We start from the raw sequence: 25,863 nt of genomic DNA, 5'->3' as shown, positions 1-25,863 counted from the left end.
CCATCTGAAATAAACCACTTATGTCCTCACAGCATGACCTATAGTTGTCACCATTTCTGGTGCATTTTCCAAAAAATAGACACCTTATCAGTGATCTAATAATTGCTGATGTCAAACCCCATATTTGTTTAAAACAAAACAAAGCTCCTTCAGTTTCTGCCCCCGGAGTGCTTCCACTCCAGTTCTGGGTCTTGCTGAGTCTCATTGGCATTAAAAAACAAAGCAAAGGTGAAGAGCCTGCAGACCAAGGGCAGGGATCCAACCACTCTCTATGTCACACAGCAACTGGGAAAAACTCCCAGTCCCTGTCTGCCAGTGACAGCCATTAAATCTGGCCCTGCTGGTTCAATAATGAAGTTGCTTCTCACTGGCTTCACTTCAGACCTATTTCTGAGATTCGGTACAGTTCATAAGCTTAATGAGAAGCAAACAAAATTAATTTAACCTGCTTTATTCAAAGAACCATTTGATGTAGTTTTCAAGTTTGGTTTAAAAAAGAGTGTTCTACATAGACTTCCTTTTGGGTTATTGTTGCTTTTGTTTGTATTTAAGATACTCAGTTTCAGTTTTCTCCTCTGTTTCAGTCAATTTTATTTTATTTTCAGCCATTCTATAATGCATCATGCTGCTGCTGCGGCTGCTGCTAAGTCGCTTCAGTCGTGTCCAACTCTGTGCGACCCCACAGACGGCAGCTCACCAGGCTCCCCCGTTCCTGGGATTCTCCAGGCAAGAACACTGGAGTGGGTTGCCATTTCCTTCTCCAACGCATGAAAGTGAGAAGTGAAAGTGAAGTCACTCAGTCGTGTCCGACTCTTAGCGACCCCATGGACTGCAGCCTACCAGGCTCCTCCGTCCATGGGATTTTCCAGGCAAGAGTACTGGAGTGGGATGCCACTGCCTTCTCCAATAATGCATCATAAATAATCCCAATTCATTTCTTCACACAATAACCAAACACTTCACATTTTGATAAAACATGCCTACGAGAATATTTCTTACAGGTTCAGTTAGTGCTATGCTTTCAAATAATCACATGGATTTTCAGTGTCCTTGTTAGTTTACTAAAGTTAAAACACAATATCATAATTCTGGGGCCTAAGAAGTTCCTGGGGTTCCCTGGCAGCTCGGTGGTAAAGAAGCCACCTGCAGTGTAGGATCTCAGGTCTCGAGCTCACAAATAGAGTAACCAGTATGAAAACTCTCTGATGACTGACTCTGCTCTTTGGATAGCATGTTATCATTACTCCACCCTTTTCTTTTAAAAAACAAACAAACTAGACTTACTCCTCCTTTGGCCTCCTTCCACCAATAAACAAGGCAAAACAAACAAAATTTCAATAAAATATCCAACATATAAAATTCCATGCCTACCACCAATTTAAATAGTAAACGACGTGGTTAATGCTTACAGTGTCTGCATAAAGGCCTTGGATAAGTTACTGAAGAATCCTGGAATCTGCTCACTGCCATTGGATTGAAGGCAGTTACTCCAAGTGCCTGCAAATCTTGGAGGGAGACTCTCAGTACTTCTGCTGAATCATGAGACTCAAGTTCACCATGGAATGTTATGCCCTGTACTCAAAGGTGTAAAGGTGAAACAAGTTTCAACAGACTCATCGACTTCTCCCCCAGCTAAAGGGCAGAGTCTACTCAGTTGAGAATTTATCCTTTTGCACAATGTTAATCTGAATTCAGGGGGTTTGTTCCAATTCATAGTTCAGTTTTCACACTATACTGAGTGATTCTGTCAGTGAATCTTTTGGGACACCAGTGAACCCAAGTCCATGAACTGACTAACCACCACCTACACATTCTGTGCTATTAATGTCAAACTAGCCTTGAACCCAAAAATCCAAATTAAGCATCAGTATTTGATAATAGGCAAGCACACGTTTAATTATTAACTCATGCGTGCAGCATGAGTATGGAGCTGGTGCTTCTCAAGTCAGGCGGCAAATCAAATTTAGATAGCAGCTTTAAAAAAAAACACAGGTGACTAATTTGTCCTAAGATGCTGATTCAGAAGATGTGGGGTAGGCCCAAGCAACTGTATATTTAAAAAAACTTTCCAGGAACTTCCCTGGTGGTGCAGTGATTAAGACTACTTCCTGGTTGGTGAACTAAGATGCCACATGCTTGACTGTGTGCTATGTCGCTTCAGTTGCGTCCGACTCTTTGTGACCCCATGGACTGTAGCCCGACAGACTCCTCTGTCCATGGGATTCTCCAGGCAAGAATACTGGGAGTTGCCATGCCCTCCTCCAGGGGATCTTCCTGACCCAGGGATCGAACCCAGATCTCTTACATTCCCTCATTGGCAGTCAGGTTCTTTACCACTAGCCCCACCTGGGAAGCCCAAGATTCCACAGGATGCTGGGGAACGAAGCCCTCAAGCCACAATTACTGAGCACTCCCGCTGTAACTAGAGAGAAGCCCACATGCCCACAACAAGGAAGCTTCATGGCGCAACCAAGACCTGACACAGCCAAAAATAAATATTTTTAAAAATAAAAGGCTTTCCACGCAATTCTGATGCTTGGGGGTAGAAACTGTCACATAGGTGCTGACAGAAACAATCCCACACGATAGAGAGATGAAGGGTCAATGCTTCTCAAACAGGGGCAGAGGACATTGTGCCAAGGATTATTCAAAGACACACAAAGAACATTTTGTGTTCAAAGTTGGCATCTTTCCGAATGCCAACTTTCATAGGTATTTTAAAATGTCATTTGTATTTCGGTGGCTACAAGTGTCATTTAAGAGCTGTACATTTAAGTTATGTTTACCTCAATTAAAAAGATCACTTTTATATTAAAATATGGGCAGATTCTGGAATACAATGCAAGATCTGCTTTTATTTTTTACATGAACTCTAAAACTTTAAAGAAATCTCCCTCTTAGATGGGCTACATTAGGCTGGGTCCCCATACCCAAAGATGCAGCCATTCTCATTCCTTTGCTTAGAGTGGGAGTTAGGACTTGAAATGCAAGGGGAAACCTTTTTGGAAGAGCTCAAGGAGTTTAGGAATTCTTTCATTTCCAAAGTTTCTCATTCATTTCATTACCCAGGACCCACTCTCCTTGCTTCCGGCTTCTTTGCTTGTTTTAAGCCGCTCAGTTGTGTCTGACTCTTTGCGACTCCATGGACTGTAGCCCACCAGGCTCCTCTGTCCACGGGGATTCTCCAGGTAAGAACACCGGAGTGTATTGTCTTGCCCTCCTCTGGGGGATCTTCCCCACCCAGGGATCAAACCCCTCTCTTCTGTCTCCTGCATGGGCAGATGGTTCTTTACCACTAGTGCCACCTGGGAAGCTGCTCTGGTTTCTTTCCTTCCCACATATTACTAGTCTTTCTGCTTTAAAACACTTCAAATCCTCAACAACTTAAAGTTCCACTCTTCCTCATGATGTGAGAAGTTCTGTTTGCTACTAAGCAGGTAGTCTAATGCCCCTGAGGCCCTGGCATCGTGAACCACACACTGTAAAGACATTTTCACTCAAAAATGCATTTTAAAAGGTTGTCTTCCTGTGATAAACCATGATAGAAAAGAGTATGAAAAATAAGTGTGTACGTAGAGGCAGAACTGAATCACTTCGCTGTACAGCAGAAATTAACACTGTAAATCAATAAATACTTCATCACATTTTTTTTTTTTTTTTTTACAAAAAGGTTCTCAGCTGCAGGAGCTGGTTATAATGAGAGGCTGACTCTGAAGATTCAAAACTCTCCCCACCATTTCCTGACTTCACTGTAAAGGCAGGGTGAAGGGTTATTAGCAACGATTACAGAAAATAACCGTTAGAAGTTAACTAGGCTCAAGGGGCCCTTCTTATCTCTTGTGGCCAAAGGGCGGAAGGGTGAAGGGAGCGCAAGACGTCTGGTCCAATGGCTCTGGGCAAGTTACTTCAGCTGTCGCTGGGAGATTCGGTGTCGTAGTCTAAGTTAAAGAGTACGCATCCGCCTACGGATTTAACTAGTTGGCATTTATCTTTAAGGATTGCAAAGTTACGAACGTATCCATCAAATAAGCGTGTACGTCAAAGCCTAGAATACAAGGGGACAAGGGGACGCGGGGACACGACCACACAACGCAAAAAAAAAGCCGCATCGACCAAAATCCGGCGCCAACCCACCACTCGCGTCCCAGCAAAACCCGCGCTCAGCCCCGGAACCACGCCCCTTTCTGCCGCGGCCCCGCCCCTGACCCCGCTTCCGCCGAGCTCTGCGCAGGCCCCACCCGCCCTGCCGCGTTCCGAAAAAGCTGCGGGGCGGGGCCGCGAGTGCGCGCCACGCCCCCTTCTGCAGCGGCCCGCGCCTGCTTCCCCCTCCGCCCAGACTCTGCGCAGGCGCCACCCGTTCCGAAAGGGCTCTAGGTGGTAGGCTGAGGCCCAAGACCCCACTGCGGGCCAACCTCTCACGCGCTCGGCGGAGGCCTCCGCCTCCTCCTGACTGACGCTCCGCGGGTTCCGTGAAGGGCGGGCCAGGGAGAAGGGCCGGCCCTGACAGGAAAGAGTGTTTACCCGGCGCCTCAGCGCCAGTGGGCTGGCTGCAGCCCCGCCCTCCCCCCCTCTTTAAAGGTGCCGATCGCTCCCCTCGTCCCTCAGAGGAGCGGCCTCACGGTTGGTGTCCTCAGGGGTGCCTTGACAGGGTGACTCCGCGCTAGCCTGCTGTCCGCTGCGGTGGAAGATGTCGGAAAGTAACCTGGCGGCGCGCAGTGACGGGCTCGAGGGGCAGGTGTCCGGGGCGCGAGTCATCGCCCAGGCCCTGAAAACCCAGGTGTGAGACCTGCCAGCCGCAGAGAGCCCTACGGAAACCCGACGGGGCCGCTGCGTTGTCTTGGAAACGGGAAAGCGGCGGGATGGGGAGGTGGGCAGAAGGGAGGTTTGCGGGAGGTTTTCTTTTTACCGCCTCGGTAGGGCGGGCTGGGGTCCCGGCCTCATTCCTCTGCTTTTGGCCGCCCCCCCAGGACGTGAATTACATGTTCGGCATCGTAGGCATCCCGGTGACCGAAATCGCCCTTGCTGCGCAGGAGGTGGGCATCAGATACATCGGGATGAGGAATGAGCAGGCAGTAAGTATGGACTCAGAGCCCAGCGGGTTCTCGGGGATGAGTAACAGTGATGACAGATAATTGACTGCAGACAGTAGCTGCTTACCGCTCACTCCTCTAATACTTTACGCTTATCAATCACAACGCTCCTGGGAGCCAAGACCGATTGTTAGTCGTCATTGCAGATGAGAACAATGAGGCTCCAGTTAAAAATAAATAAATATAAAGTAAAATTATTAAAAGAGAGATGACCCCCCCCCCCCCCACACACACACACAGAAGTGAAGAAACTTGCTCAAGGAGACAGCTGGTATTGGCGGAACCAGGATTTGAACCCAGGTGTTCTCGTTCTGGAGTCCTTGCTCTTACAACTACAAAGTATGAAGCTCTGCCAGGTCTACAGTGTCAGAATCAGAAGGGACAGTCACCTGGTCTGAATCCTGGCCCCCTGTGCTTCATTCCTATAACTAGCTATTGTTGTGTGTCTGTTTCTGTGTATTATTTGCCTCGTCTGACTTCCCTATTAGGCTGTGAGTTCCAGGGGGTCACAAATACGTATTTCTTCTTCGCACATCTGTATCCCCAGTTTATCCGTGGGGCCTGCCCATGATAGTACCTGCAACATGAATGGGGAAAGGTCACGTCTCAGGTTGTGTAGTAGGTGGCTCTGCAAGGTGACAGGCATCACAAAGGATAAAGCCATGACTGAACTCCAGAGATGTCCCAAGACCCAGGCCAGTGCTCATTCCACCTCATCACATTGCCACCGTTCTTAGAGGCTTATTTGGAAGCCCAAGAAAGGAAGTTAGGACGTTTTGTCTCCCCGTCTCATTTCTTCCTAAAGGGCATTTAGCATTTTCCCAGGTTATCTTTTGTGTTTAGCACCTTCCCCCTCTTTTATAATGAGCTGGAGTACAGTTTAAAAATAAAAACTAACCATATGAAGGCCATAAAGGAAATTTCAATACATCTCCAAGCAAGGATTGAAAATATACAGTATGTGTGACCAGACCATGTGGAAATAAACTGGAATTTAACAACAGGAAGATGGAAAATCCCCAAACATTTGAAAATTCAATGCATTGTAAATATTTGAAAAGATTAATTAAGATCAATAAACTTCACAGCAGGTTGATTAAAAGAGAAAAAATATATAAATTACCAGTATCAAGGATGAAGAGGGAGATGTCACCATCAGCCTAACTAACCAGTGGGGTGAAGAAGAAATCCCAATGGAAAATGGAAAACATTTTGAATTTAATGATGATGAGAAAATGAGATCTCAAACATGTGAGCAATAGCTAAGCAGTTCTTAGAGGAAATAGTTTTAAATGAATCTCTTAGTAAAGAAGATGAAAAATCAGTGCCCTGAACATGCATTTTAAGAAGCTAGAAGAAGGAAACCAAAGTAAATCCATCAAAACCACTATGAGGTACCATTTCATGCCAGTCAGAATGGCTGCGATCCAAAAGTCTACATGCAATAAATGCTGGAGAGGGTGTGGAGAAAAGGGAACCCTCTTACACTGTTGGTGGGAATGCAAACTAGTACAGCCACTATGGAGAACAGTGTGGAGATTCCTTAAAAAACTGGAAATAGAACTGCCTTATGACCCAGCAATCCCACTGCTGGGCATACACACTGAGGAAGCCAGAATTGAAAGAGACACGTGTACCCTAATGTTCGTCGCAGCACTGTTTATAATAGCCAGGACATGGAAGCAACCTAGATGTTCAGCAGATGAATGGATAAGAAAGCTGTGGTACATATACACAATGGAGTATTACTCAGCCATTAAAAAGAATACATTTGAATCAGTTCTAATGAGGTGGATGAAACTGGAGCCTATTATACAGAGTGAAGTAAGCCAGAAAGAAAAACACCAATACAGTATACTAACGCATATATATGGAATTTAGAAGATGGTAACAATACCCCTGTATACGAGACAGCAAAAGAGACACTGATGTATAGAACAGTCTTTTGGATTCTGTGGGAGAGGGAGAGGGTGGGATGATTTGGCAGAATGGCATTGAAATATGTATAATATCATATATGAAACGAATCGCCAGTCCAGGTTCGATGCACGATACTGGATGCTTGGGGCTGGTGCACTGGGACGACCCAGAGGGATGGTATGGGGAGGGAGGAGGGAGGAGGGTTCAGGATGGGGAACACATGTATACCTGTGGCAGATTCATTTTGATATATGGCAAAACCAATACAATATTGTAAAGTTAAATAAAAAAAAAGTAAATCCAAACTGAAAGTAGTAAAATGATAAACATGAGAGTGGAAATCAGTGGAGGAGAGAATAAAGGAACAGTAGAGAAAAGCCACAAATCCAAAAATTGTGTCTTTGAAAAGATCAATAGATTTGGTAAATCTCTAGCAAGACTGATAAAGAATAAAACATAAAAAGCACAAATTATCAATGTTAGGAATAAAAAATACGGCATTCCTATTGATCCTGCAGATGTTTAAGCAATTATAAGATGATATTATGAATAAACTAGATGATATGGACAAATTCCTTGAAAAACCAAATATCAGATTTAGATACTTAAGTGATTATGTGAAATGTACAGATAGAAGATTACTTGTTAAAATGAAAAATATTCCATTTTCCCCTTATTGAGAGTAAATTATTACATACATACTTTATACATGTATAATACTTATTACTTAACATGATTTAGTACTATAAAAGTTCCAAAATGCTCAGTCCCAGTGTTTTTTCTTTGTAGGCTTGCTATGCTGCCTCTGCAGTTGGATATCTGACAGGCAGGTAAGCTCAAGTCTATGTTTTATTTCAGCTTCTTTTTTAAACTTGAGTTGTAATTAACATGTAGTATTAAATTAGTTGTAGGTGTCCAACATAGTGATTTGATATTATTATACATAATGAAATGGTAACTACAGTAAAACCAGCTCCCATCTGTTACCATACAAAGTTGTTATATACAGTGTTATTGACTGTGTTCCCTATGCTGTACATTTCATCCCAATGACTTAGTTATTTTATAGCTGGCAGTTTATATCTCTTAATCCCCTTCACCAATTTTATCCATTTCTCTACCCACCTTCCCTCTAGCAGCCACCAGTTTTTTCTCTGTGTCTATGAGTCTGTTTTGTTTGTTCATTATTTTGTTTTTGAGAGTCCACATATAAGTGAAATCATATGGTATTTTATTTTCTCTGATTTATTTCACTAAGCATAATATCCTCCAAGTTTATCCATGTTGCCACAAAGATTTCATTCATAAGATTTCATTCTTTTTTATTGCTAATATTTTATTGTGTGTGTGTGTGTGTGTGTGTGTGTGTATAAATACCCAGGATGGAATTGCTGGATTGTATGATAGTTCTATTTTTAGTTTTTTGAGGAACCTCCACATTGTTTTTCATAGTGGCTGCACCAATTTAAAGGCTGTCTTAAATAGAGGTTGCTACTTTATAAATTGAAACTGGTAAGCTGAATTGTATGGAGATACCATTTTCTTCAGTGCTTTAAGCTTAGAAAGTCATCTAGGGTAAAGCATTCAAGTTCAACTTAAAAAACTGGAGCAGAACACTGCATTTCAGGATTACTTTCTGTCAAAGACCAATTTACATTATATATTTACTTGTTAAGAAATTTTTAAAAACCACCTTTTTTTACATACAGAAGTACACTCAGTAGTCAAAAATTTGCTTCTGTATGCAATCACCTTGATTTAGCCCAAATATAGTAGCAAAATATGAAATTTAGTGAAATACAGTGTGAGGATGGTAAATACCTTATTTCTTGCAGGAAGACTGATATCTTTTTTTAAAAAACTAATTCAAAAATATTCTGATAATTGCTTTACAGCTGTAGTAAAGACCTATGTACCCTTCCTTTGAAGTCCAGGAAGATTATGTTCCACCCTAAAGCGGTATGAATCAAGTAGTACCTTTGACCTGCTTTTAATGTAATCAGTTCTGTTTTGCTTTCAGGCCAGGAGTCTGCCTTGTTGTTTCTGGCCCCGGTCTTGTCCACAGTTTGGGCGGTATGGCAAATGCAAACATGAACTGTTGGTAATCAGATTCTTATTTTTATTATCATTATTATTATTACTGAGTACTTAGATTAGTATTTAGTAATTAGATGAGTACCAGATTAGTACTGGTAATTAGATTATTATTATTATTATTATTACTGAGAACACTTTCCTGAAAATATCAACACATGATTTTATCCAGTGGAGAACCACTGCTCTGTGGTGGGAAGACGAGGGGTCATATGCTTGAGGAAATGACTTAGTGAAAAATTAAGAAGAGTGTTAGGAAGAAAATACAAAAACATGGATAATTCTTTTACCTAGAGAAAAACACTTAATATTTGGGGATGAATATGTGTATATTCCATATCTATATATGTAAGTGAATGTGTGTGTAAGTCTCTTTAAGTGAAGAATTGTTTATTAAAGATCCCAGCTCAGTCTGCAAGAATGTATTTAATTTTTCACCTTGTCTTGCATAACCAGCAGGACAGTTGAAATTGTATTTATTGAGTTGGTATTATAAACAGATTAGTTGCTCTTGTCCTTAATCCTGGTTCTTAATCTCTGATTCTTTACCAGTACAATCATGTTAAAGGGGGCTGTGTCTTTGTCTTTTTCAATAATTTAATTTATATCTATTTGGTTTTGACTGTGTTGGGTCTTTGTTGCTGAGTGGGCTTTTCTCTAGTTGCAGTGGGTGGGCTTGTCATTGCATTGGCGTCTCTCGTTGGGAGGACAGGCTCTAGGGCACGTGGATTCAGCAGTTGCAGCACATCTGCTCAGTAGCTGGGGCTCCCAGGCTCTAGAGCACAGGCTCAGTGGTTGTGGCACACAGGCTTAGCTGCTCCGCTGCATGCAGGATCTTCCTAGATCAGAGATCACTCCTGCGTCTCCTGCATTGGCAGGAGGATTCTTTACCACTGAGCCACCAGGGAAGCCCAAGGGGGCTATATTCTGTTCAATTCATACAATGTTTAAATTTCTCATGGGAAGGGCATTATTTTCTTTCTTGCCATGTGTTTCTTTCAGGTCCTTCTTTGCTTTCTTCCTACACTTTCTTATCAACTTCAGTGTCTCATAATTTTTAAATAACTTTAGCTTTGCTATCTTTTATTTCTCCCTGAGAATTTTATTGCTGAGGGATTTTTCTCATCATTCTGCCATTTCCAAATAGACTTAGTTAGGAAAGTGCAGGAAAAAAATGTTTCCTTCTCTTAATCTCGAGAATAATAGGAACAGCATAACAATTCATTTTATATCATCACCACCCAGAAGTTTTAGCATCAGTATCCAGAAGAGGCAGGGGAGAGAGGGGTATGGAGAAAAAATATTTACTATAAATTTCAGATTTTTCTGAAATTGAGGAAGTGTTTTCTCAGACCAAGATGTTTCCTAAATCTTTTTAAATTAACAGTTTTTTAAGAGAAAATGTAATTCTCTTTCTTCTTTTAACATTCACTGAGTGTTTTCTATTCTCTGGGCACTTGTTGTAATTCTCTTTTAAAAAATTAATATTTCAGGCCCTTGATTGTGATTGGTGGTTCCTCTGAAAGAAGTCAGGAAACAATGGGAGCCTTCCAGGAGTTTCCTCAGGTACCCGTCTCTAAGATCTTCCCTCTGTAGTATAATTATACTCCATTAAGATTTATGGAGAAGAAATTAAAACTCCTATCTGCAAAATAAACACATAAAATAGAAATACCTGAGATAACTTAAAAGGTGATTTTCTTCAACTACAGGAAACTCTCAATGTGAGTGTTAAGAAAGCTTAGGCTCTACCTAGCAATCTTCCAAGAAAGATAACCTTTTTGACAGAAATTTAAGCTCAGAAAATAAGTTCTTTAAAGAATCAAGAAAATTCAGGAATAAAAATGATTTGGGACTTTCAGACTTTGAGGAAGAGAAAAGTTGAAAGGAAAAATAAGGAAAAATCCCGCTCACACCTGCGGGACTAAAACTACCAACTGTTCCATAGATTTTATACCAAAAAGTACTAAGACAAACAGTTTCTATATAATGCTTCAAAGTACACTAAACAGTGAAAAATTAGCAGTACTGAATTTATGCCAAACAGCATAGCAACAAAACATATAACTGGAAAACTGGCAGAAATGTAAAAATAGATTATTATTATTATAATGAGATATAACAGATAAAGTTGTGTATCCCTGGATGTAGAATTTCTGGGTCCAAGGATATTCTTACTTACATTTTTAGGAGATATTGTCAACTTCTCTCCCCATTTATTTTCTCACCACGGTTTATGACTGTTATTACCTAACTTTTTCATTTTTGCCAATCTGAGAAATGAAAATGGTGTCTTGTTTTGATTTTCTTCCTGAACTATACCAAGGCAGATGTTTGATTGTGCTTTGCAGAGGCTTTTAAGAAACAATCCAGATAATGCATTTTTCTCCATCTTTCCTCTAAACATAATAGAATGTAGTGACTCAACATTTCGTCTTCTTTCAGAAGAGTAATGTGATACATGCGCTTATTTTAAGTGACTTTCTTTTCACGTATAGGTTGAAGCTTGTAGACTATATAGCAAGTTCTCTGCCCGGCCAAGTAGCATAGAAGCTATTCCATCTATTATTGAAAAGGTATAGTATTTAATTACAAGCTGTCTAGGTCCACTGGTTTTTCTCAGTTGTTTATACCTGTGTTACTTTTATTCTCAATAGAGACAAAAAAATTTGGAATATATCATGCAGTTAACAATGATATTGATAAATAGCTACATACATTTTAATATTCACTATCCTTAACTTACTGAAAGAACCACATAAAAGAAATTTTTTGGAAGGATTTTTTCCTATACTTTAGTTTTTAATTTTTTAAATTATGGAAAAGTAGAAAGAAAGATAAAATGAAACCCTGAGTGCCTTTTCTCTTATACTTCTGTAAGATTGTTTTTGAAAATTAGTACTAATGCATATAAGACCGTCTGTTAGTTGATTAAGCAGTGTATTAATAAATTGTGTGATTTTACATTTAAGCTGTTTCAAAAGCCATGTATTAATAGAAACCATCTGACACGTATTACAGCATCACAGTTTCTGAAATCTTTGTTAAATCGTTAAGATTAGAAAGTAGGTGAAAGTACATGTTACAAAAACTTGGCAGGCAGAACCTAGTAGATAATTTCTAGGACTAAAGCGTAGTGAAAAATGAATTTTAAAGCCCTAAGTGAGTACTTTCTTATGTCTCCCCTTTGAAACAAAAATATAGAATCAATAGAGTGCATTTCAATTTTAATTAAAATTGCTTATTTCTAAGGATGTTGCATCAACTAAAGATGTCAAGAAAAATTAAAATAGTATTTATTTCACAATTTTAAATTATATTTGAGTAGGATGTGATAATGAGGATTGAGATTTTTTAAATTTTTTCTTCCGTTTGTAATGAACTTAGGCAGTGAGGAGCAGTATTTATGGTCGTCCAGGCGCTTGCTATGTCGACATACCTGCAGATTTTGTGAGCCTCCAGGTGAATGTGAGTTCTGTAAAGTAAGTAATAGTTAATCGGAGTTCTTTCTCAATTATGTTACCGTAGGCTTACCCTTCTAAAAGAATTTACCTAGCAGCTTATAAATTACAATTTTCACTTGTCTTAACTTTTGCAGATTTGGTGATTAAATTGAATCCTGGCCAAAGGGCTTAATTCTCTTAATTAAAATTGTATTATTTAAGAATTACCTTGGGGTTTAAATACTAAGTCAAATACTTGGAGCTTCCCAAAGTCATTTGAAATTATTCTTCCAGTAACCATAAAAATTTAATCCTCATATAGTGTGGTTATTTAGAGTCTTTATGGTTGATATAAATCAAGAGTTGAAATGACTATTGAAAAATTACTGTAACTCAGCATAAAAAATTTTAATCTGTCTCTGTGATTTAAAAATAGTTCAACACCAGATGTTACTATGATTTGCCAAGTCCCCTTATTCCGTACATAAGCACTGAGTGAACAATAAGTACAACAAACTGGTAAATAAGTCACCCGATAAGGTTGGCTACTTGGATTAATGCATCACCCTGAGTGCCGTTTAGCACATTTCTGCCGTCAGGGACTCGGTGGTCCTCCAGTGACTACTGAGATACAGCAGGCATTTCTGTTCACTCAGGATACCAAGTCTGGCTTCCATTTGGGAGTCAGTCAGAAAGGGTGTCGATTTCTTATAATTCCTGAACATGAAGATCAAAATAAGATTATTGGGTTTGCAATTTTTGTAAAGACTTGAATGTCCTTTTTTGGTATTATATTCCCAAGTTTTGTATAGTATGATGTTTATTGATTAGGGTAAATGAAATAAAACACTGAGGATTTGGTGTCTAGAAATAACTATGATCATTTTAATATTTCTTTTACTAATGCATATTGTGGTACTAAAATGTGGACTTAGTGAGTGGTAATATAGTGAGGTAGGTAAAGCATGGACTTTGGAGACAGAACAACTTACTTCAGCCTAGTTGCCACACACCATCCAGGGATCCTGGGCAAGTTACTTACTTTCTGAGGAGTTGTTTTTTTCCCCCTACAGTAATGAAATGGATGTAATGATAATACCTACTCTTATTATTTTGAAAATTAAATGAAAATACATGGCACATAGTATTAAATATTAGGATTTGTTTTATTATTTCAACCACAGTAACTACCACTTCATTGCAAAGTCATTAGCTCTGTTTTCCTGTTAATGAATTGCTTATTTGGCTATTAGATGATCTTAGGGAATAAATGTTGATTTATCAGATTTTATAGATATAATGGTTATATAGGAAAAAGTGTTTATCTTTTAGTTTTTAAATCTTGCTGCTATAATCTTCTTTAAAATGGCTTAGGAAGAAATGTATATGTGTGTTTATGTGTGTACAGGTGAAACAAATGTAAAATATTAGTAGTGGCCTCTACAGGGTGGGTATACGCAGTTTATTATACTATTTTTTCTACCTTTTTTTTGTATTTGATATTTTCATAATAAAAAAGTTTAAAATTTGGCATCCTTTAATTAACAGAGCTCTTTATTTCCAGGTATGTGGAGTGCTGTATGCCACCTCCTATTAGTATGGCAGAAACCTCTGCTGTACGCATGGCAGCATCTGTTATTAGGAATGCCAAGCAGCCCCTTGTCATCATTGGGAAAGGTAGCATTGAATGGAACTCTAAATCTTGCTAGGCTTTCAAAAGAATGCCGATTCTGTTTAGAACTTGTCCTCATTATTTGCTTCCCTGACGTCTCAGACCATAAAGAATCTGCCTGCGATGCAGGTTCGATCCTTGAGTTGGGAAGGTTCCCTGGAGAAGGAAATGGCAACCCACTCCAGTATTCTTACCTGGAGAATCCCATGACAGAGGAGCCTGGTGGGTTACAGTCCATGGGGTCACAAGAGTCAGACATGACTCAGCGACAACAGCTGGTGGACAGACCTGATCATCAGTAAGTGTGATGTGTGTAGAGAACTGAGGTGGGTTCTCGGGAGATAGCAACAACGTTCTTGTTTGGTGATGTGGAAAACAATTCAGAAGAGATGATGCTGTAGCTGCCCAGTGGAAAAAGACATGGGTCACTGGTCACGGAGTGAACACAGAGAACCCAGGTAGTCCAGGAAGAGGGAACCGAATGGACCAAGATATTGAGGCAAGAAGAATACAAGGAAGTGTTCTGGATTTTTAAAAAAGTAAATATTTTTCATCCTGCATGGGTGAGAAAAGATTGTAATGTATTTTTATAGGGGTGAGCATTACACGAATCTGAATATACTACACCATTTGCTTGGATTCAGCAGAGAATTATAAATACTGGATGTGGAGTAATATTTACTAACTCTGAGGAAGAGCATAAAGTTAAATAGCTAAAATGACAGCCTTGGTAACATGAGAAACGAAATCATTTCTGTATCCAAACAAGGAGTTGTTTCTAGTGCCATTGAGAGTGTAAGACATGGTTATTCCTACAGGCACGTAACTATAAATAAACAAATGGTGTGACTGCCTCAGGGTTAGTCCTGTTGCAGTCACTGGATTATGGAACCTGCAAAGTGATCTACAGAGCTTTAGAAACTTAGGCTCCTTGTTAGAATTTCCATACATAGACTAGGCAATGTGCAGTCCTGGTTGGCTGGTGGTGGGGAGCAATGTGTGAGGTTGCTTTTACCTGTCAGAGCAAGGTCTTTGCTTTCCCAGTCTGCACCTCCCAGTCTATGTGTGTTCAGGTAATTGTTAGTGGTAGTAATTCAGGAGGAACAGCATAGAACTGACAATTAAGAACAAGAAGAGTGGAAGGTGCAACTTCTGTTTGTGGGTAGACATACTTCAGAATAATTGATACTATTACTTGGCCAGGGGGAGGGAGGAATTAGAACTACTGCCTTCTTAAACATTTTAAAATACCAAAGATAAAAAACTGTAAGTCACCATTTGTTTCGAGTTTAAGCCCTGAGCAGGAGAATCTTTGAGAAGTTCTGAAAGCAATCTCACATGAACTCTTGTAAGTGTCTGGAGCTTAACTGCCTTGTCCAGTACATTTGGATTCGTTGTAGGTGCTGCTTATGCCCACGCAGAGGAGAGTATCAGGAAGCTGGTGGAGCAGTGTGAATTGCCGTTTCTGCCCACCCCCATGGGAAAGGGTGTTATCCGTGACAACCATCCAAACTGTGTAGCTGCTGCCAGATCCAGGTATGGGGCAACTCCAGATTTTAAATACAATAGCTTGGCAGATTTCAGGCTCATTTAAATTAGTTTGTGACTTGAATGAATCTAGTAGAAGTTCTGAAAGAATCACGTATTTTTAAGCATACCCGTTTCTTTTTACTTTTCAGCACTTTTAATGCTGTTCTGTATCTTCTGACCCTCGTAATTTCAAATGAGAAATCTGTAGTCATTTGAATCTCTGTTCGCCTATATGTAACACTATCTTGTTTTTCTGTGGCTGCGTTCAGAATTTTTTTTTTTTTTGTCTTTGGTTCTCAGCAGTTTGATTATGATGTGTTTGGACACATTTTTTTTTTAATTTATCCTCTTTGAGATTTTCTAATCTTCTTAAATCTATGCATTGATATCTTCACCAAATTTGAAAAGTTTTGACCATTATTTCTTCAAATATGTTTTTCGGCACCAGTCTTTTTTTCTGGAGTAACACAAGATCGTTGATATTGTCCCAGAGGTCCCTGAATAAGTGTTTCATTCTTTTTAATCCTTTTATCTTTTTTATATTTCCTCTTTCTCTGCTGAGAACTTTAAAAAGTTATTTATTTATTTATTCATTCATTCACTGATTTGTTTTTGGCTGTTCTGGGTCTTTGTTGCTGCACACAGGCTTTTCTCTAGTTCCAAACCAGCCGGGGTTACTGTGGAGTCCAGGCAGTGTGGCTTGCAGGCTTCAGGAGGTGAGGTGTTTGGGCTGACTAGTTGTGGGGCACGGCTTAGTTCCATGGCATGTGAAATCTTCCCACACCAGGGATTGAACCCGTGTCTCCTGCATTGGCACGTGGGTTCTTAACCACGGGACCTCCAGGAAAGTCCTCTCTGCAGAGAACTTTTATCTTCCCACTTATTTGAAAAGTATTTTTGTTTACCTTATGGAACATAGTCATAATAGCTGATTCAAAATACGTTTACTAATTCTAACATCTGGGTCATCAGTACAATTGGTGTCTATTCCTTATATTTTCTTCTGAAATTGGTTATCTTTTGTGTGTGTGTGTGTTGAGTAGTTTTTGACTGTATCCTAGAATTTTGAATACTATGTTGTGAGATTCTAGATCATATAGAAATCCTCCGTAGAAGGTTGATTTTGTTTATTTGTTTAACAGGCAGTTCACTCGGTTGCTTTCAGACTGCAGGTCCTATCTCACTCACTGTGGGCATAGTCCCAGGGTCGGTTAATCTCCAAGCTTCTGCTGTTCTCCTTTGAGGCTGCCCAATCGTGCCCAGCCCAGGGGTGAGCCGCAGCCCCCATTCTGGATGTGAACATGCTGGTTCCTATCCAGAACAAGGGATTTCCTTTCTCTCTTAGGACACAGCCCAAACCCTACTCCCATTTCCCAGAAGCCCTGTTCCTTCCCCTTGCTGATACCTTATAGTACCATACAACAGGTGCTGCCTTTGAAGCAATGAAGCAGAAAAAAAAAAAAGATGTTAAAAAAAAGGGACATGCCCCCATACTTTCCACACCACAGGGGCCTCTTTTCCCAGTTCCTCTTGCCTGAAAAATGAAGTTTCTCTTGGGAATTTAGCTGCTTAGGACTGTGGTCCAGTGGTTAATGAGACTGTGTACTTCCAAGCAGGAGGCGTGGGTTTGATCCCTCATGGGGGAAGGTTGTGCATGCTGTGCGGTGTGGCTGAAGAAAAGAGGCAAAAAGACTTACTGCAGTGCTACTGTGCTGCACTCAGAGCACAGTTGGGAAAGAGACATAGAGAAAAAGAAAATTACAGAGCTTTTCCTCCATGCTTTCAGGCATCGCAGGCCCCTTTTCCTGATTTTCTGGCCAAAACACACTTTCTGATAGACCACTTTTTTTTAAAATTTCTTTATTTTAAAATATTATAAATATACAAATGAGAGAGTAATTTAGTGAACACTATGTAACCACCGGGAGATTGCCGGGAGAAATACCAATAACCTCAGATATGCAGATGACACCACCCTTATGGCAGAAAGTGAAGAAGAACTAAAAAGCCTCTTGATGAAAGTGAAAGTGGAGAGTGAAAAAGTTGGCTTAAAGCTCAACATTCAGAAAACGAAGATCATGGCATCCGGTCCCATCACTTCATGGGAAATAGATGGGGAAACGGGAAACAAATCACTGCAGATGGTGACTGCAGCCATGAAATTAAAAGACGCTTACTCCTTGGAAGGAAAGTTATGACCAACCTAGATAGCATATTCAAAAGCAGAGACATTACTTTGCCAACAAAGGTCCGTCTAGTCAAGGCTATAGTTTTTCCTGTATGGTTTTCCTATGGATGTGAGAGTTGGACTGTGAAGAAGACTGAGCACCGAAGAATTGATGGTTTTGAACTGTGGTATTGGAGAAGACTCTTGAGAGTCCCTTGGACTGCAAGGAGATCCAACCAGTCCATTCTGAAGGAGATCAGCCCTGGGTTTTCTTTGGAAGGAATGATGCTAAAGCTGAAAGTCCAGTACTTTGGCCACCTCATGCGAAGAGTTGACTCATTGGAAAAGACTCTGATGCTGGGAGGGATTGGGGGCAAGAGGAGAAGGGGACGACAGAGGATGAGATGGCTGGATGGCATCACTGACTCGATGGACGTGAGTCTGAGTGAACTCCGGGAGTTGGTGATGGACAGGGAGGCCTAGCGTGCTGCGATTCATGGGGTCGCAAAGAGTCGGACACAACTGAGCGACTGATCTGATCTGATCTGATGTAACCACCACTCCACTTCATCTAATATCAAATATGTTGTTGCTTAAGGTTATTTCTGAGAAACAAAATATGACAGATTTGTTTGTAGTCCCTGCATGTCTTACCTGATCCCATCCATTTCTTCCTCCCTCTCCACAGTTCACCGTTGTGCTACACTTGGTAATTTTCATGTTGTTATGCACACACTCAGTTAGCTTTGAGGATTTTTAAAATGTAATGTTTGCTGTTCAGCCTTTAATGTTACTCATTTAATGCTATTTTAATAGGCTCATAACTGTCCCTTTTTTTCATAATAGTATACATTGTATGGGCTTCCCTGGTCGCTCAAACGGTAAAGAATCTGCCCATAATGCTGGAGACCCAGGTTTGATCCTGGGTTGGGAAGATCCCCTAGAGAAGGGAATGGCAATCCATTTCAGTACTCTTGCCTGGAAAATTCCATGCACAGAAGAGCCTGGTGGGCTACAGTCCATGAGGTCACAAGGAGTCCAACATTACTGAGTGACTAACACTCATACATTGAACAGGAGCCAAATTAATTATTACACTGTTTTCTTAAAATATACTTTAACTTGGGTTGAACTGAAATTTATCTTCATTCTTGTTGAATTTTAAGAAGGTAATATTAATGACAATAATGTAGAAAAGATTGTAAGGGGCTATAAATAATTGTATCAAGAATTTTTTGGGCTTTGGAGTATCTATAAGCAAATCTATCTCTCCATTTCCAGTTTTTATGTGTTTGTTAAATTGGACCACAGGACCAAAGCAGTATATAAGGATAGTTTTTTTGACCATATAGTTAAAATAATAGCTAAATTTCTGTGAAAAATAGCATAAACCACTACAGAAAACAAAAGCAAAAGATCCTCTTTGGGCAAAAGATAAGAAAAAAGGGAAACAGTCAAGAAGTAGAAAGAACAAAACCTATGGCAATTATGATAATAAAAATTATCCTGCAAAAAGGCAGAGACTTTCAATTGGATCAATAATAATGATGGTTATATGTATCATTAGAGCCACAGCTAAAAATGATACAATGTAAAAACAAGCAAAGATGTATGAGGTAAACAAAAGGGAAGCAAGAGTTGATAGCGCTGTTACTATCAGAGTGGATATCAAAGTAAAAATAAAAAGCAAGTTACATTGACAAAAATATTAGGATATTAATATGTAAAACTTACAAATACACTTGGTGTAATATTTTTTGAAAGCAGTTTGGAAAAGTGAATCAATCATCGTAAAAATACCTGCTTCTAGGAATCAATACGAAGTGGTCAAATAAAGATATACAACCCAGACTATTAATAGCAAAGAAAATATTTAGCAGTTGAGAAGAGCTGAAATAAATTTGTGTCCAACAAAATGTGTATCTTTTAAAATTTGTATTTAAGAATAACTTAATAAGAAAGGAAAGCATATGGTAAGCAAAAGTGCATGAGACAGTATTTAGTATATAAGCTCAACTATTTAAAAATATACATGCGTAGAAAAAAAAGTGAAAGTAAAAGTCGCTCGGTCGAGTCCTGCTCTAGTCCATGGCATTCTCCAGTCCAGAACACTGGAGTGGGGAGCCTTTCCCTTCTCCAGGGGATCTTCCCAACCCAGGGATGGAACCCAGGTCTCCCGCATTGCAGGCAGATTAAAGACTAATGAAAATATGCCAGGATATTAATAATAGTTTATAAGTTGATAGTAATATTGGGTAATTTTGGCTTTTTCCTTATACTTTCCTGTTTTTTCTTGATTATCTACAGTAGACTTGTATAATTTTTCTAATGATGAAAAAGTAATAAATGCTATATAGTATGGTAGTATTTTCTGCTTATGTCAACTTTTAGATTACCATTTAAATAGGATGACTTCATAAATTATATCAGTTTGAAAGATCGAATTTACCATTTAAGCCCATTCTGAAGAGCAGGGCAAACTCCAAATTATTTAGACTTTTCCAAATACTTTAGAAATTAATTTTAGAATAATTCAAATAAGAATGTAGATATACTTTTTGTTATATCAGATTTTTCTTTTTAATAGGGCTTTGCAATTTGCTGATGTAATTGTTTTACTCGGTGCCAGATTAAATTGGATTTTGCATTTTGGACTGCCTCCAAGGTATCAGCCAGATGTGAAGTTTATCCAGGTACTCAAAGAAGAGAGACTTAAAGTCAAAGCTATGTGTCCTTCATTGTTCTCTCAGCATTACCAGCTCTGCTTTCTTCTTGACTTTTATAATGAACAGTTTCTCTTTTTACTTAGGTAGAATTTTATAAATTGTCTAGCATAATTACAGGTACCAAAGTGAGCTGCCTTTTCAAGCCTGTGAAACATGTTTCACTTTGCTTCTAACCAGAAAACCTTTCAAAATCAAGTTTTAAATAGTTTGAAAAGCACAATTTGCTTCTTCTTTAGAGTTAAAGGTAGACAAAAGAGTTTCAAGTAGGAGGTAAATTAGAACAAAACATTCAGCACTATTAGGAATTGAGTAGTTTCTTTAGATTCCCAAACTTTCAAACACCCTTTGGTTAGAAACCTCTAAACAGTGGTGCAACTATGTCATTAATCAATGTTTAGAATAAGCTTTTTATCTTTATAAACCCATTTCCCTACTGGTAGAAAAACCAGTACTAGTGCGTGTACAAACCTGCTTGCCCTGCATAGATTGTGTAAAGTAAAGACCTTGCTACAATGCTGTCTTCTCCGTTTACCTTTTACTTCCTAAGTCAACTTCTAGCATTGAAAACTAAAGCCACAGACAAGCAAGACCTGGGTTGTACTGGAAGATGCTGCCACCTCTTGATTACAGAATAGAGTCCATCCTGAGTTACTTCTCAGGAAGCCGTCTTCACTGACCCACGGCCATCCAGAAATGGAGCAGAATTCTGAGTAAATAGGGCATAGTCGTGCTTTTCCTGGATTGTTGTTCAGCCGCTCAGTCATGTCTGACTCTCTTTGACTCCATTGGAGTGCAGCACGCCAGGCTTCCCTGTCCTTCGCTATCTCCTGGAATCTGCTCAAACTCGTGTGCATTGAGTTGGTAATGCCATCCAACCATCTCATCCTCTGTCACCCCCTTCTCCTGCCCTCAGCCTTTCCCAACCTTTTCCAGTGAGTGGCTCTCAAAATGTGGTTCCCGGACCAGCAATTTCAGCACCACTGGGAAGTCTGTTAGGAATGCACATTTTGGGGCCCCACGCTAGACCTCTTGAGAGAAGAAACTGAGGTGGATTCTTGCAGTCTCTGGTTTAACAAGCCTACCAGGTTGTTCTGATACATGTTCAAATTTGAGAACTCCTGCTCTGAATAGGAATTCTAGTGTAATTAAGTATTCAAAACTATTATTAAGTATTCAAAACTTATTATTCAAAGCTATAATTGATCAACTCAAATGTATTCCTATGAGTATAGTGGAATAATACCGAAATTCTACAGAGTAGATTTTAAAATGAGAGAAGTTAGTGAGGTTTCTGTACTAGCCATGATCCTCATAGAGTTCATGGATTATTACTTTTATTAAGGAACTTCTTGAATATCAAATCTTAATCATATGCTTATGTGTAACATGCACAGTCCATTTATTCAGTCTTGATTCTTTAATTATTTTTAAGAATAAACATGGCTTGTTCTTTAGTCTTGTCTCTTTTTTAGGTTGATATCTGTGCAGAAGAATTGGGGAATAATGTAAGGCCTGCTGTGACCTTGCTTGGAGACGTAAATGCTGTCACTAAACAGGTGAGAGCTTTCGCCCAGGTTCTAGTTTATGTGGCTTGGTCTCAACTGAAGTCAGTTCTTGGGAATGTTTCACTTGGTAACAGGTCTTTTAATATATAAAATAAAATTTATGATAGAAAGCTATTCTTAAATATAACTATAGAACTTGGTAAATCCAACTCCTTATATATAGATCATTTGTATGTGAGTAAGTTAAGCATTTTTTAAATGAGTGACAATTTAAAGGCATTTGTTTGGCAAACTGACCCAGCTATCTGAAAGATTATTACACAGCTTCCAGAGGAACTGAACTTACAGCCAAGAAATGACTTTACCTACTGGAAAAAATTCTCACTTAGTGTTTCTTTTGGCAATAAAGATATTTTTACTCTTCAAGCTGTTACCAGTGACTTATCCAGATTCTTATTATTTGCATATAATTTATACATTTCACTGTGATAGGAGATAAGATATAGCACATTTATCACTTGACTTTGGATATAAATTAGTGTCATAGTCATCGTTACACAAAATTAGGGTGTGATCCCAACCACATATTAAAACACACTCCGGAGCATTTGACCTGTATCATGGGAATCCCTGGGTATTAGGGCTCTGAACCTTCTTGCCCAGGTTCTTTGATTTTCCTTCTAGTGTCAAACGGAGAGGACTGTGAACGCCCCTGCCTGTGATGTGTGCTTGGGGCATCACTTCTGTTTTGTCTTATGGGATCCCAGCTTCTGGCAGAGGTTTTCTGTGGTACCTGTTCATCTTCCATCAGTCGTTTACTGCCAAGAGGAAAAACAGAACATGAGTGGTGTGAAGGGTAGGCTAGTGTAGCTGTGTTGTCTTCTTTAGAAGAGACTTTTATGCTAATATGGTTTAAGCTTATTTTAAAAAAGGAAAGAAAAAAATTTCTTTTTTTTTTTTTTAGCTTTTAGAACAATTTGATAAAACACCATGGCAGTATCCTCCTGAGAGTGAGTGGTGGAAAGTTCTGAGAGAAAAAATGAAGAGCAATGAAGCTTTATCCAAGGTAATACGGGACCCACTGAAATTCAAGAATGCTGCGGGTCCGCGGTTGTTAGTTCTGTCATAGCATGCATACATGTGCATCCCTAAAATCACTGTGCATAAGATACACACACACATTCATGTATGTATTATGATAAATACAGCACCTGAGTTTCTTGTGAAAGTGCCACTGGAAGGGTTACCGGTTGTGAGTTACCGCGAAGTGGTGGAAAGTGGGGATCTGACACTGGGCAGAGCGCTAAGAGTCAGTGTGGATGGCTGGGGCTCCTTAGCCTCAGTTTGACCTTGGTACCAAGTCACAGGAGATCTTTTGGAACCTTAAATGCTGGGGCATGTTTTTCTGCCTTTAAGGTGTAAGTTCTTTAAGGCATTCATTTAAATAAGTGTTTCATCAAAATTGAAAATTTGATCTAATGTATAGCCACCTTTTTCTTTTTTTTATTTCAATTTTATTAAGGTATAAAATTATAAAGTAAAGTACATCATGGTACTTTGGTATATATCGTGGTACTTTGGTATACATGCACACTGTGAAAGAATTCTCCCTATCTAGTTAATTAACACATCCATCCCCTCACTTTTATGTTACCTTACGGTATGTTATGCTGCTGTGTTCTGTTCTGTTATGCCATTGAGACCATTTGTAGCCTTCTTTTTCAATTGAAATTTTTGTATCACTGCTGGAAATTCTTTCGCAACTTCCTCATCTGTCCTCAGGGCTTTACCTGGTAGCTGAACGCTTTGGAAATTGTAGTAATGTATGAAATTACCAAACCATCCACTCTTAGCCCAAAAACGTACCACTTCTGCAGGATTCTTCAGTTTCTATTTAAAGTCTTTACTTACGGATAGTGTTTTCTCTTTGATGGTGGGAAAGGTTGTTCCTGATTATTCTCCCCACTGTTCTACGTCTTCCTCTGCATCTCGGTTCAGCTGGGTGCAGTTTTCTGTGTTTGGGTAGTGTTTCTAACTGATAGAATCATGCATAAGCAGATATGAAATTCCAGCTATATTCACTGTTCCCTAATATATCAATTGTCTTGGAATAAATTTGCATTTTCCAAACAAGTAGGGTTGATTATATATGATTCTTTCTTTGGAATTTTAATCAGTGTCTGTTTCTTCTATCAAGAGCCAGTCACACTTCTTTTTCCCGAATGATATTGTGATTAATTCCTTCTTTTCTGTAGGAATCGCCTTGGTTTAAGATGGAAGGATCTTCCCTGTCTTCTCTGGTGCAGGAGTACAGGAGGGTCCCTCATCCGTCTTGGGTATAATCTCCAGCAAATGAAAGTGGTCCAGGTGAAGAAGCAGTACTGGGACCAGATGGGGCTCTGCTGCTGATAATCTTAAAGGCATTTGGCCAGACAAGGCCCTTGACCTTGACCCTCGGGAGTAGTGGGTGAAGCACAGCCCCTTTCCAGTGCTGTGTGTAGGGAAGGACTAGACTTTCAGATTTTCTAAAACCTGAACTTCATTTTTTATTTTTAGTATAAGGCCATATTTTATATGAAAATCTTCTAGAATAAAATTTTCACTTTTTTCCTAAGGCAGTGTTTTCCTGAAAGCGCTCAAATAAGACTTTAGTTTTGCTTAACCTAGTGTTTTTAGCTGTCTTTACTATGGCACGTCTCGGTCTTTAATATGCTACTGTGCACTGTGGATCTTCAGGAAGAGATTATTTCTTGGCTTATTTGATTGTGTCTCAAGTTGGAGCTGGAACCTGTTTTGCTTGGTCTATTCTCTCGGACTGTATACAAGTCAGATAGCTTCTCAGAGTGGTTGTCTGATAGCCATTTGGGAATTTCATAGCTCACATTAGGTTGGTGAAAAAGTAATTGCGGTTTTGGACTGTTACATTTTAAATCATTATAACTAGGCTCGAACATATCTTTATTAATCAAAATAGGACCCGTTACAATTAACACATTTTTGCCAGCAAGAAATAAGATTGTTTACGCCTGTAGCATGAAAATCCATGCTTTGGGATTCAGTGAACTCTTGGAAAGCATTTTCTACCTCCTGTTGGTTATGGAAGCATTTTCCCTGTGAAAAGTTGTCAAGATGCTTGACGATGTGGTAGTCGGTTGGCAGGAAGTCAGGTGAACGTAGCAGGTGAAGCAAAACTTCAGCCCGTGGGCTGTGTGGCATGTGGTCGGGTGGTGTCGTGCAGAAGAATTAGGCCCGTTCTGTTGATCAGTACCAGCGGCGGGTGTTGGAGTTTTCAGTGCATCTCATCGATTTGCTGAGCATACTTCTCAGATGTAATGGTTTCACTGGGATTCAGAAAGCTGTAGTAGATCAGATGGGCAGCAGACCACCAGACAGTGACCATGACCTTTTTGTGTTGCAAGTTTGGTTTTGGGAAGAGTTTTGGAGTTTCTTCTCAGTCCAGCCACTGAGCTGGTCATCGCCAGCTGTCATGTAAAATCTACTTTTTGTCTCACGTCACAGTCCAATCAAAAAAGGGTTTGTTGTTGTTGCATAGAATAAGAAAGGACAACACTTGAAAATGACAATTTTTTTGATTTTTGGTCACCTCATGAGGCACCCACTTAGGTTTTTTGCCTTTCCAATTTGCTTCAAGTGCCAAACGACTGTAGAACGGTCGACATTGAGCTTTTGGACAACTTCTCAGGTAAGGGATCAGC

General features: G+C 39.6%; 2 protein-coding genes across 5 annotated transcripts in view; one reads left to right on the top strand and one right to left on the bottom strand.

Annotated features, from left to right (window-relative positions):
• Nucleotides 1-4,760, bottom strand: part of BTD (biotinidase) — a 42,230-nt gene extending 37,470 nt beyond the window's left edge. The window contains exon 1 of one of the 3 annotated variants that reach the window (XM_070797158.1): nucleotides 4,620-4,760. Coding sequence is in view for 1 of the 3 variants with exons in the window: in XM_019964542.2 (XP_019820101.2) it covers nucleotides 1,410-1,420 (11 nt within the window). In the remaining 2 variants the exon portion in view is untranslated. Of the gene's footprint in view, nucleotides 1-1,409; nucleotides 4,156-4,412; nucleotides 4,548-4,619 lie in introns of those variants that run through there. The other 2 variants (XM_070797154.1, XM_019964542.2) reach the window with 2 other exon arrangements.
• HACL1 (2-hydroxyacyl-CoA lyase 1) overlaps nucleotides 4,492-25,863 on the top strand; it is a 38,616-nt gene continuing 17,244 nt past the window's right edge. Inside the window, exons 1-12 of one of the 2 annotated variants that reach the window (XM_070797142.1) lie at nucleotides 4,492-4,620; nucleotides 4,968-5,072; nucleotides 7,800-7,840; nucleotides 9,031-9,111; nucleotides 10,598-10,670; nucleotides 11,603-11,680; nucleotides 12,492-12,586; nucleotides 14,112-14,224; nucleotides 15,620-15,755; nucleotides 20,504-20,609; nucleotides 22,115-22,198; nucleotides 23,112-23,213. In XM_070797142.1, coding sequence (XP_070653243.1) covers nucleotides 4,980-5,072; nucleotides 7,800-7,840; nucleotides 9,031-9,111; nucleotides 10,598-10,670; nucleotides 11,603-11,680; nucleotides 12,492-12,586; nucleotides 14,112-14,224; nucleotides 15,620-15,755; nucleotides 20,504-20,609; nucleotides 22,115-22,198; nucleotides 23,112-23,213 — 1,002 coding nt within the window. In that variant the 5' untranslated portion in view covers nucleotides 4,492-4,620; nucleotides 4,968-4,979. The other variant, XM_019964530.2, reaches the window with a different exon arrangement.

Source organism: Bos indicus, chromosome 1 (assembly GCF_029378745.1).
Source record: "Bos indicus isolate NIAB-ARS_2022 breed Sahiwal x Tharparkar chromosome 1, NIAB-ARS_B.indTharparkar_mat_pri_1.0, whole genome shotgun sequence".
Taxonomy (NCBI): domain Eukaryota; kingdom Metazoa; phylum Chordata; class Mammalia; order Artiodactyla; family Bovidae; genus Bos; species Bos indicus.
The sequence above is the reverse complement of the archived record's forward strand: the minus strand, read 5'-3'. Positions and strand labels throughout refer to the sequence as shown.